A 13,251-nucleotide genomic window follows, 5' to 3' on the forward strand; every position below is an offset into this window, starting at 1 on the left:
GTCATAACCCTGGGGGCCAATTCCTAGCATCCTATCCAATTGCTTGAGGACACAAGGCGCCACAGTTTCCACTGCCATTACCTTCATCACCATGTCTGTAATGCTAAGTTGGCCACAGTACTAGTGGATTAAAATGGAAGGCAGGAAGGTGCTCTTTATAAAGATGGATGTGGCTGATTTCTACATGGATGGCATTTTCCAGTGAGTGTCAACAAGTTTCATGGAGGGAAGCATAGGCCAGGCTGGTCAGTATTCAGGAGTGGAAGAAAACGGTTGAAGGCATTGTATGCAGACTCCAGATCAAAAAGCATCTGTCGGACCTGTGAATCATCCAGCTCATCTGAGGCAGACATGTTGCTGAGCTTCTGTAACCTGCAATAACAAATCGGAGAGAGAGAGCAGAGTGAATACAGAATTCAGTTACTGCAACATTTGAGAATCTACACTTATATTTGAATATGATTAATAAGTAGCTGAGGGGAATCATTTGAAGCTCAACATGTTAAAAACTCAGATTTTGTTATCTGACTATGCTTGGATGATATAAAAACAGATTGCTCCATAAACTGTGTAATTTAGAGGTGGCCATGGGGGAAGCCACCGCTTGTCCTAGAATTTGTAGCATGGAATGCTAATTGGGTTTCTGGCAGGTACCTGTGCCCTGGATTGGTCAGTGTTGGAAACCACTGGTCTGACCCAGTATGGCTACTCTTATGTTCTTGATACTGGACTAAGTATGAAATATCAAGTCAACCAAATTAACTAGTTTGATTTTTTTCTAAGTAAAAAAAAAAATCTCAGTTGTCTTACAAGCTTTAAGACCTTTTAATTTTAGGATGGTGGTACAAAGTCTGATTTTTCCTTATTTTGATTATTTCTACAGTTTGTTGCTGGGTCTTACAAATAATTGCCCTTAAAGCTTTGCAATAGGCACAAAATGTGACCGCCGGAGTTCTGGCTGGTGTGCCTAAGTACACTCATTACACCTATTTTAAAAAGTTTCCATTGGTTACTAATTGAGCAAACAGTAATGTTTAGTTTTTAAGGCGCTTCATAAATGATTTCACCCTACTCTTGCGTCTTTATCAGCCTAGCAGAGTTCTTTGGTGGTGTAACCGGGAGATATGATAGAAGTGTATAAAATAATGAGTGGAATGGATCGGGTGGATTGTGAAGCGACTGTTCACGCTATCCAAAAATACTAGGACTAGAGGGCATGAGTTGAAGCTACAGTGTGGTAAATTTAAAACGAATCGGAGAAAATTTTTTCTTCACCCAACGTGTAATTAGACTCTGGAATTCGTTGCCGGAGAACGTGGTACGGGCGGTTAGCTTGACGGAGTTTAAAAAGGGGTTAGATAGATTCCTAAAGGACAAGTCCATAGACCGCTATTAAATGGACTTGGAAAAATTCCGCATTTTTAGGTATAACTTGTCTGGAATGTTTTTACGTTGGGGAGCGTGCCAGGTGCCCTTGACCTGGATTGGCCACTGTCGGTGACAGGATGCTGGGCTAGATGGACTTTTGGTCTTTCCCAGTATGGCACTACTTATGTACTTATGTACTTATGTACCAGAGGTACCTCTTTTCATCTAATTAGAATGGCTGTGCATAGGAGATCTATGTTTAGAGTGATGGGTCCCAAGCTTTGGCATGAGCTACCAGCTTTTGTCATAAGGTTACTCCTTTCTCTCAAGGAGTTCAAGACAGTACTATTGGAAGAAGCTTATAGTAGTGTAGTCTAATGTGTATGAAATCAGTCTGGCCTATTAGCTTAGAATAAATCTGATCTAGCCCTGGTTATTATAGTTAATATTTTTTATATGTAAGTAGGAAATTGGAATGGTTTGTTTTGGAATTTTTGTATTGTTTAATTATTGTGCATGTTTTTTGTAACCCACCCAGATAGTGTGAGATATAATTTTTAACAAGACATTATACTAAGGTTCTGTAACTTGCAGTCACAAATCATAGGGGGACAAAAGACAGACATGCCAGGGTCGTTATGCTCATATTAGCCCTCTCCTCAAGTCACTTCACTGGCTTCCTATCCGTTTCCGCATACAGTTCAAACTCCTCTTATTGACCTATAAGTGCATTCACTCTGCAGCTCCTCAGTACCTCTCCACTCTCATCTCTCCCTACATTCCTCTCCGGGAACTCCGTTCACTGGGTAAATCTCTCTTATCTGCACCCTTCTCCTCCACTGCTAACTCCAGACTCCGTTCCTTTTATCTTGCTACACCATATGCCTGGAATAGACTCCCTGAGCCGGTACGTCAAGCTCCATCTCTGACCGTCTTCAAATCTAAGCTAAAAGCCCACCTTTTTGATGCTGCTTTTAACTCCTAACCCTTGTTCACTGGTTCAGAACCCTTATTTTATCATCCTCACTTTAATATTCCCTTATCTCTTGTTTGTCCTAATTAGATTGTAAGCTCTGTCGAGCAGGGACTGTCTCTTCACGTTCAAGTGTACAGCACTGGGTATGTCTAGTAGGCTATAGAAATGATAAGTAGTAGTAGTAGTGGACTTCTGCTATACACCAGCCCAAGAGTATGAGACAGAAATACACACTACTATACAACAGCCCTACAGTGTAAGCGACAGACAGACATGTTGCTGAACTTCTGCTCTACACTAGCTCCTGAGTGTGAGAAAGTTTACTCAGACAGACAGACACACACACAAGCTGGATATTAATGGTTTACAAAGCAATACTTATTTCTACATTTGTTTACTGTCTGTTTTTAAATATATTTTATGTTTTTATAGTACTTCACAATGTTTTTTTAGAGAAGCAATTTACACATTTTATGAAGAGACTTGCTAGAGGTGTGTAGGGAAATAATTTCTTTCAATTACTATCTCATTTTGTTTTTTATGTATATCATACATTTCATTATTCAGTAATAACTTGCATTATTTGGTGGACTCTGGTACAAAACAAAAAAGCCCCAGAGAATGAGACAGATGCAGTGTGGAACTTGTTTCCTTACACCTTTCCTCTCCTTTCTGTACAACAAAGTGATCGCCAGCAGTGACACCACTCACCACAAGTTGACCTTCTCTCTACCCTCAAAGTCTGGAGGCAGATGGCTCATCCGGTTCATGGTCTCCATCAGCTCTCGCAGATCTGGTTGGATCTGTGAACGAAGACCCAACAAACCACAATGGCAGCAGCGAATGCCCGTTCATCACATGAATGTATATAGACCACAGTGGCATTGTATAGCAATTCAGATCCAGTCCCCTGACACTTGGAGACTAAAGAGTTGACTGGGACAGAAATCTAACCTGTCCCTACCACAAGTAATCGCCATCCCTACCCCTGGCCCACCTAGCCCCGCCTACCACCGCACAGTCAGCTTGTTCCCCTCCCCCCCTACACAATTCCAAAGAAAGCCAGATTCTGAAAGCAATGAAAATGTACTTTTTAAAAATTTGTATTTAACAGAGTACAAAATTTAAAAAGATGTACATTTTCAAAAAAGCAAACATTCATGAGCAGCATATCGCCTTAACCTCTTCCCCATATGCTCTATTTCCCCCTTTCCCCCTCGCCAATCTTTTTCCAGCCCCCCTCCTGCACCCACATTCCATCCACCCCCCTCCCTCCCATGAGTCCATCCATTCATCCACCTCCCCTCCCCTCCAGCACTGAGTCTGGGTGCCCTCTCCAACCATACCTCAATGCACCCTGGTGGATCTAATGGCCTCTTAGGGGTAGAAAAGATCCCCATTCTTTCCTGCTGGAGCTGATCCAATTGTTACCGCGCCGCTTCTTTAAAATGGCTGCCAAGACTTCAAGCAGTGACCTTGCAAGACTTCCGTGGAAGTCTCAGCGGCCATTTTGATGAAGCGATGGTAGCAGGCAGGAAAGAGGGGGGATCTTTCTTGCCCCGAAGAGGCCACTAGACCAGCAGGGTACATTGAGATATGTTCAGGGAGGGCAGGCCTACACTTCCGCTGGAACCCCACACACCCCGGTCCATCTCTGTGGAATCCCCGCTAACCCCATTCCCGGGCAGCTCGCTATTGGAGACCACCATACAGCAGGTTTGTGAATCTTTGCATTGCTCTGTTAAATAGAGAATATATAGCACTAGGGGGAGCAAGTGCTCCTCACAGATACTACTAAAGGGAAAACACATTTCCTTTTCTCACATTCTCAGACTCTGCTTTTATCTGAACCCTTCTAATTTTCTTTGGCCTAATGCGCAGCTCCTGCCTCTGCTTTTCACTGCCAGGGTAAGGGCTTTAACTCAAGCCTTTTCAGTGCTAGTTCAAGGCAAGTTATATACAGGAACAGTAGGTATTTTCCTGCCCCCAGAGGGCTTATAATCTAATTTTCTACCAGAGGGTTAAGTGATTTGCCCAAGATCACAAGGAACCACCATGGCATTTCAACCCTGGATTCCCTGATTCTCAGCCCACTGCTCTAACCACCAGGCTCTTACTTCCGTCTCTAGGATGAAGTAGCTTAACTTATACCACAGAAATAAAGGTATTCTGTATTACAAAACTGTTAGTTAAATTAATGAGTCCAGTAGTTAGGTTAAATGGTGCTGTGCTACCATGTACACAAGTATGGATTATGGGACAATTCTCCAACTGGGCTCCTCTATTTAGGCACCCTGAGAATGAGGTAGGAGGGTATTTTATAGGGAACCTGGGTGTCCAGATTCCATGATAAAACACTGATGTAACCCAACATTTAGGTGCCCACAGCTGAGTGCCACGTCCAACTGTAAGTTACATGTGTAACTGGGAGCCCCTTGCAGAAATTCTCACTGTAAGTGAATCGGGTATTTGCAGAATAGAACTCATGCGAGTAAGTGTACATGGACATGTGTAAATGCTAGTATTTTACACAATTATGCATGTAAAGGCGGATGCCCAGATTCTAGAATTACCTTTCATATCTTCAACAGGATAAGCAGATTTTGGCAACCAGATAGACTTATTTCTGCTTGTGTTTACGGATGTACATTTACCTGTTCCTTGATAAAAGTGCTGCTTATGGTGGTCCATTCGATGAAAACATCAAAACAGAATGGATTTAAGGGCTTTGTACTTTAGGGCTCTGGGTATGGCTCTTAAGAGTGCATGGGTTCTGGCATCAGGTAGTTTGAAAGGTATTCCACAGACCATGCAGAGCCTGGCAATCCTGGTGGATAATCTCTTCAACTTCCCTCTCTGTGAGAGTTGACAATGCAGCTGTCGTGTGAAAGATCCTCCCTTTGGAGCTGAGAACACTGCAGTGTTGCAGCGGAATTGTGCAGCATATCTCAAACTATGTCACTAGCATTGGTGGACACTTTTCACAAAGGTAAAGCTTTTACTACAGGCGACACAGCAAGAGGAAAAGCTGCAGGTCAAGGATGAGGAGCTACTGAAAGTTAGTTATTCCTATGATCTGCTGAACAGCTTCCAGGAAACTAAAGTCTTTGGTGTTGGGGGGTAGAATAATGCAAAGGCTGAGGTTGTTCCAGCTTCTATTACTCACTTAGGAACTCACTGAAGCACAGTTTGACCAGAAGTACCTAACATTTCCACACAATGGAAGAAATCTTTGTTACTTTTATAATCCCATGCCTCTTTTCTACCTTGTATTTTATTTATATGTATAACCCACATATCCTTAAAACTACTCCATAAAAGATGCAGCCACTTGTTATTATGGCCACAGCTCCTGTTTTTGTACATCTCATCTTGTAGTATCTTCACTGTTTTGACATCAATTAGCACAACAGCTCTTTGATTACCAAACTCAAGATGTGGGGACATTAGTTCTAAGACCTAGGGGCACTAGCCAAAATTGTTTTTAAGAGCCAGGGAAAACCTTCCCACCCTGGCTCCACTTTACCTTGTATAACTTTTCTCTTTTGCATTTATTCTATTTTAGTACTTTTCCCCTATATTTAGTATTATTTTACCGATTCTTATAATCAGGGTGTAGAGTCAGAGTTGATAAAAATGTACCAACTCAAACTTCAGCTTCAAATAAAAACTTACTATATGTAATATATATATGCATTTATATATAATATATACATTATATTTACCAATACTTTAGATTGAGAACAAAAATGTAAAGCTTAATATCGGTAGGAGTCAGAGTTGGACAATAGAAAAATAGAGTTGGAGTAAAAGGTTTGGTGTAGCAACTCCACAGCCCTGTTTATAATGTCATTTGACTTCAATATATTTTCTTTTTAACTTTTGCCTTCTCTCTCTCCCCCCTGGCAGTGGTGACAGCAGTAGTCTTCACGTGCAGCCCAGACCAATGATAGTGTCTCTCAGTAACAGAAGCAAATTTTCATTCAGGTCTGCCATTCTAGATAACAGCACATGCACCTCCTCCTGGGCTAGTCACACTGCAGTACAAGCAGCTCTTCACTGGAGCCCACCACAGTGGAAGCGGTTCTTCTGGCCAGGACTTGAAAAGCAGAGGATCCAATTCCTTTTCTGTGCAAATGCAGTGGCAGACTTCCTTTTTAAGGCATGGGCCTGAGTACAGCAGATGCAGATCCTCCTTAGCCTGGGCCAGTGCGTATGCAAAATTGTACATGTTTAATAATAATGGGAGTGATAGTAAAAAGAAATCTGTCTTGCCATATACGTGACACAGACTGTAGAAGTCTGCCAAGCACTGGACTTAGTTCCTCACAGCCAGAGTCGCTCTCTAAGCCCATTCAACACATCAATATGCATGCAGTCATTTACGATTTTTTAATTTTATATACCATCCTCTTTCTAATTAGAGGATCCTCTGTGTTCATCCCATTCCTTTTTCAATTCCATCACTGTTTTTATCTCCACTACCTCCCTCAGGAGGGCATTCCCGGCATCCACCACCCGCTCTGTGAAAAAGTACTTCCTGACGTTACTCCCAAGTCTACCACCTCACAACCTTAATTCATGTCCTCTAGTTTTACCATTTCCCCGTCTCTAGAAAAGATCTGTTTGTATATTAACACCTTTCAAGTATTTAAGCATCTGCATCATAACTCCCAAGTCCTTCCTTCCTCTAGGGTATACACAGTCAGGTCTTCCAGTCTGTTCTCCTAGGTCTTTTGGCACAACCCCCCATACCATTTTCATCACTTTCGTCTGAACTGCTTCAAGTCTTTTAATGTCCTTAGCAAGACACGGCCTCCAAAAAACACAATACTCCAGGTGGGACCTCACCAACAACTTGTACAGGGGCATCAACACCTCCTTTCTTCTGCTGGTTTATACCTCTCTCTATGCAGTCTAGCATTCTTCTGACTATGACCACCGCCTTGTCACACTATTTTGTCACCTTCAGTCACTATCACCCCAAGATCCCTGTCTGTACATATCAGCCTCTCACCTCCTAGGACACACAGCTCCTTAGAATTTCTACTCCCCATGTGCATCATCACTCTACCCTTCTTTGCTTTAAACTTTAACTGCCAAATATTAGACTATTATTCTAATTTTTGCAGATCACTTCATTTCACAAAATCATGGCATTTGCTCAGACAGCATGCTACGCTCCAGGCTTGGCTTCTGGTAACATGAGATACTGTCCTCAAAAACCGACAGCCATGAATCAGGACAACCATCCAATCAATCCTCAAGGTTTAACTCATGATGCAATTTATAGATTTTTCCCATCTACTGGATTAATCCGTTCATTAAGCAAATAAAAAAGGAGAAGATTCCAAAATACCTTTGTTCAATTATTTAGCACCAGGAGAGAATACAGCAACAATTGAAACTGAAACAAGATCTTTCTCTTAACTAGAACCATGTTTTGGTAGCACTACATGAAATATGGTTAGACACGTAAAGGAATGTCTTAGGAGTCTTTCTGACCTCATCCATGGCACGAATCTCCAGACGTAGCTTGTCCATCACTGTGATAAAGAGCTGAAAGAAAGCAAATGAGTCAACACAGATGCCTCACTACACCATGCAGCCCGCAGTACAAAAAAACTTTACAGAAAGGCATTTTACAGTGTTTGGACCTGGCACGCACACTGATACTTATAGCGCTCCTAGACTTACACAGCGCAGTACATGTTATATGCAGTACTTTCTCTGTCCCTGGTAGGCTCACAATCTAAGGTGTGTTTTGGGTTTTTTTTTGGTACCTGGAGTAATGGAGGGTTAAGTGACTTGTCTAGGGTCACAAGGAGCTGAAGTGGGAATCAAACCCAGTTCCCCAGGATGTCAGCTCACTGCACTAACCATTAAACTACTCCTCCACTCCATGTCAATAAGGGCTAAATCCTCAGCAGCCAATCACACAGCAGGTAATAAGAGTAATTTTCAAAAGCTATTTGCTGGTCTAAATGTTCTTTGAATCTACCCACCCTATATGCAAGGACAAGTCCATATGCTGGACCGTAATGCATGCACTTGGACCTTCATCTTAATGGAGGCATTCCTGGAGACAGGTTCAGGACAATGGCTGCTACAACATATGTTTTGCATTTTCAAAACCATGCACTTTCTTTTAGCTGTAAAAAGTACCCTCAGAAAACAGGTGCAATCTCTGCAGAACGTTTTGATGTGGGGTGTTTTAAAAGATTTTAAATAACTAAAATAAAGGGAAAGCATATACATACTTTCCCTTTGTACCTGCAGACTTCATATCTGCCCATACAGTTTTGAAAGTTACCCTCAATATGCATGCATTGTGTCCTTTCATTCACTTGTATGCCAGGGGCGTTGCCAGATCTTGATTTTTGGGGAGGCCAAACATTTCCTCCCAGTTCTACCCCCCTCCACCAATGCTGCCCCACCAAATCATACCTTTGTTGGCAGGGATGCTCAAGCCCTACCAGCTGAAGGGATTCTTAACGGAGCCTCCGTTCGTGCTGTTTGAGCAACATGAAAGTCAGCAGGGTGCTCTGCCCTCTGACACTGGCACTTCCATGCATATTCAGTTTAATGCTTGAAATGAGCATGCACAGAAATGCCAGCATCAGTGGCTGGAGCACCCCATCGACTTCCTGCTGCTCAGGCACCAGACAGGAGCTTGGGCAGAGAATCTCTTTGGCTGGTGGGGCTTGAGCATCCTCGCCAGCCAGGCATCTGGTGTCACAATTCTGGAAGAGGCCTGAGCCAAAAAAAAAAGGGGGGGGGCAGACCCCCCTCTCCCCCGGTGGCTATACCCCTGCTGTGTGTGAGCCATATTACTTATCCCAAGGATGACTTCCAGGTAAACACGTCACTGACAGCCAAGGATGCTCATGTTAATGGCCACTTACAGAGACAATGTCTGCGATGCAGCGGTTGAGGTTCCCCTTGTCGTCCTTGATGGTGATGGGCCGATCCTCCTTAATCCTCTCCATGGCTAATGGGCAGTCCAGCTGTAGGGAGACATGAACCACAGGCAAGTTGGAGAGATTTCATGTATGAATGTTACTCCTATCTGAGCTCGGATCATGAGGAGAAAGCAAATCTATGTTTTAAACCCTTGGGGGACAGCAAAATACCTACTAACAGAATGTAGATCACCTTGAACTTAATTTCCCAATATTCAGATTTTAATATTTAATTACTCACCTTTTGAAAAGGTACACAATATTTTCCCACTCCAATATATTAACCAGAAAATGTGGCAGAATAATCCTTTTCATCTATAATGGGAAAAGCTTGTATGCTTTTTAACTTAGGAGATGTGAAATGATACTTGTAGCCAGTGCAGATCTTTCCATAATGGAGACAAGTGTCACCTTTGCTGCAAAAACTATCTACTTCATCTTGTCCTTTAGATAGCTGCACTTCCTATCTTAATCCTCGCTGACAAGTAATTGAGTGGCTTACTTCTTTTATTAATAAGTTGTTAAATATTGAGCAGTACTCTACAGTTTTAGGTAGTATCGGAGGTCTAGATTTAAGTGAACCAGCTAGCTTTCACCCCACTGCAAGTGTACCTCTGTTGGCAAAGCTGTCAGAAGGAATAGTGGATAAACAATGAACAGATTACCTTTGGGACAATAACTGCTTGCATTATACACCACTACTCGCCAGGCTGACTGAACTACCAAAGTTCTGGGATTTATACTTGATTCACAGCTTACTCTGCAAACTCAGATATATTATACTTAAAAAGAAAAAAAAATAAAGTATTTTTCAAACTTCACCAGTTACGGTCAATATGTTGCTTTTTTGAAGGTCCTTTCTCTCTTTTGGTTCAAGCCCTGGTTCTCTCTCTCAGATTGACATTACAAACCTTGCAGAATGTAGCAGCAAAAATGATCTTTCATTGTCATAAATTTGATAATTTTTGCAAGAATGGAATTCACATTGGCTTGCATTATCTATAAGTTTTGGAGGACTTTGGTCCAGAATGTTCAATTCATTTTTGAAACCAATTCTACAATGTCACGTTCGAACTTTGTCCCTACCTTACTTTTCCCTTCTGTGAAAAAGTATGTTTTAAAAAAGTACTTGAAGGTTCTGTTAGTTATCAGGCAGTGGCAATTTGAAACGCCTTACCTAGGAAGTTAAGACTTTTGAAGCCTAATCTAATTTTCTGACACTCCTTAAAGACCTTTTTATTTAGCATATTTTAAAAATCATTTATTTTTAGCCTCTTATAGATTGTTTGTATCCTGCATGTAACCTTTTGGTAATCTGCTGTGGGGACCCTAGATTAGATTTTCAATTTCCATAAACATTTACGTTATCACCTGACCCACCAAGAATAACTCAATAGTCAACAATTTATTAGGGTTATTATTATTTAATTTGGATTTAGGATTAATCCATAGACTCCGAACAGAAGAGGATAATGGAATAGTAACAATGCCCAACATTGCATTTATAAGTGGTCTCTTAATTCTGCACCTTCCAATCCAAGGAATTTTATTCTTTTTCATCTAATGCTTGATCTTTACAAAGCATTTTTAAACAACTGTATAAGCTTCTTCTATCCTATTTAGGATCAGAGATTGCAAAACCCAAGCATCAAGTCACAAATAAACCTAAAATTTGGCACATGAAAGCTGCCTTAGTTTGAAACTGGACTCCAGTCGGAATGGCACTACGCACCGGGAAAAAGGAGAAAGAGAAGAGTAAAGTGCCTACCCCGGAGTTCAAAAACCCGCCAATGCAGTGCGGACCCCCGGCGAAAGACCCCCCCCCCCCCGCGTGAAAGAGCCCCCCCCCGGGTGCATGCCGCTGGGGGGGGTGCCGCAGCGGGCGCCTGCTGCGAGTTTACTAACTTTGCTTGTTTGCTGCAGCTCCCTCTGCCCCGGAACAGGAAGTAACCTGTTCCGTGGCAGAGGGAGCTGCAGCGAACGAGAGAAGTTAGCAAACTCTCGCAGCAGGCGCGCGCCGCGGCACCCCCCAGCGGCGTGCACCCGGGGTGGACCGCCCCCACCGCACCCCTTGGTACGCCACTGTACTTGTGACATGTGGATTGGCCACTGTTTGAAACAAGATACTGTGCCATTGATCTGACCCAGTATGGCTATTTGTATGTTCTTAAACATTTAGGGCTCCTTTTACAAAGCCATGCTAGTGATTCTGGCACAACAAATGTGACGAAGCTTATTCAATTCATATGGGCTTCATCACATTTGTCATGCGGGAATCACTAGCGCGGTTTTGTAAAAGGAACCCTTAATATTACAATACATTTTCTGTTAACAATTAACTTCCAAAATTTCTCCACCTAATACCATTGTTACCTAAGCAGTGATATTCAAAACATTTTAGCCAGATACCTTTGGAGTTAACTATCTAAGACATTAGTAGCTCAGTACTGTAAATGGATAACTTTTAACTGGAATAATTGGAGATATGGCAGGTTTCAACTTAAGTCAGTTAGTGGTAATATTCAACTGCTTTCTAATGACAAAGAAAAAAGTTACCTGCAGGTATTATAACAGACCTAAGATATCCAGATAACGATTTCCAAATATCTTAAACTTGTTATATTCTGTAGCACTGACTTAGGTTAATTTTCTAAATATCCACTTAATCCAAATCATAGTTACCTGATGCTAGGGTCCATCTAGGGGGTCAGCACTCAAGAAAAAGATCTAGGTGTTGTAACCGGACTGATCGGCAAGTAAATCAGGAGGCCGAGACGCTGACTTCCAAAGCAAGGTAACTTTTATTAGCTAGCTGTCACAGTACTAAGTTCAGACTCAGGATACTGCGCCCCGAGCGTCACCTGACACTCATTCTTATACAAATTAGTGACCATGCGCATAACACATATCATACATCACACATACACATGCGCAGTGCATGCACATGCACAATACATTAGTAGTTCTGTAGTTCTCACAGAGAAAGATACGTTAGTTTCATAGAAAATGTTACTTTGCAAGAAATGTAACTGATTGCAGTGTTTCAGCACATTCACATAATACAGCCTCTGTGTATGGATCACGAGACTGCACTGACAGAACCAGCTGTCTCCCTTACAAGCCCTAATTGCTAACTGCTACAATTTGTTATCTAGCTGCTGGTTAACAAATAGATGTTACTAGTAAAAAGTTCAGGCTACACAGTTTTAGGTTAGGCTCATCATAGAAAATCTGAGGTTTTGGTAAAACGCAAATAGTGCAAGTAAATAGTGCAAGTTTTGCCCCCTACAATCCCCCCTTTGATACTTTATCAATTGTCCAAGTGAAAAGTATCACAACAAAGGCTGGAAAGTTCGAAAGAGGTGGTGCAAATGGAGAGAAGGTCAAGAAGTGGTGGCCCTACGACTCCTTTCTTGGCCGTTGAGTTCTTCACCGGGGTTGAGACGAAAGGCCCCTATTGGACGCTCCCCCCTTTGTAGCTTATTACTGTTGAAGATATGAAAGGTAATTCTAGAATCTGGGCATCCGCCTTTACATGCATAATTGTGTAAAATACTAGCATTTACACATGTCCATGTACACTTACTCGCATGAGTTCTATTCTGCAAATACCCGATTCACTTACAGTGAGAATTTCTGCAAGGGGCTCCCAGTTACACATGTAACTTACAGTTGGACGTGGCACTCAGCTGTGGGCGTAGTCTCTGAGTCGGCGACGGACGGGACAGGAAAAGGGTGAGAGAGGATCGTGAGACTATGAGGGCTGGAAGGAGGTGTGCTTGAGGGGGCGCGAGACCAGTGTCACAGGGTAGACTGTGGGTAAATGGCATTTAATGTCAGCAAGTGCAAAGTGATGCATGTGGGAAAGAATAACCCGAACCACTACAGCTACTAGATACAAAGGTTCCACATTACGAAATCACCACCCAGGAAAAGGATCAATGT

General features: G+C 42.3%; 1 protein-coding gene across 1 annotated transcript; it reads right to left on the reverse strand.

Annotated features, from left to right (window-relative positions):
- Nucleotides 1-218: 218 nt before the first annotated feature.
- LOC115459547 (vacuolar protein sorting-associated protein 28 homolog) lies at nt 219-12,250 on the reverse strand. The gene is made up of 5 exons (XM_030189361.1): nt 11,989-12,250; nt 9,250-9,351; nt 7,850-7,903; nt 3,056-3,147; nt 219-372 (listed from the first exon to the last, which is right to left on the reverse strand). The coding sequence occupies exons 2-5, from the start codon at nt 9,331-9,333 to the stop codon at nt 219-221; spliced, it is 384 nt and encodes a 127-aa protein (XP_030045221.1). The 5' UTR covers nt 9,334-9,351; nt 11,989-12,250.
- Nucleotides 12,251-13,251: the final 1,001 nt, after the last annotated feature.

This window comes from Microcaecilia unicolor, unplaced genomic scaffold (genome assembly GCF_901765095.1).
Source record: "Microcaecilia unicolor unplaced genomic scaffold, aMicUni1.1, whole genome shotgun sequence".
Taxonomy (NCBI): Eukaryota; Metazoa; Chordata; class Amphibia; order Gymnophiona; family Siphonopidae; genus Microcaecilia; species Microcaecilia unicolor.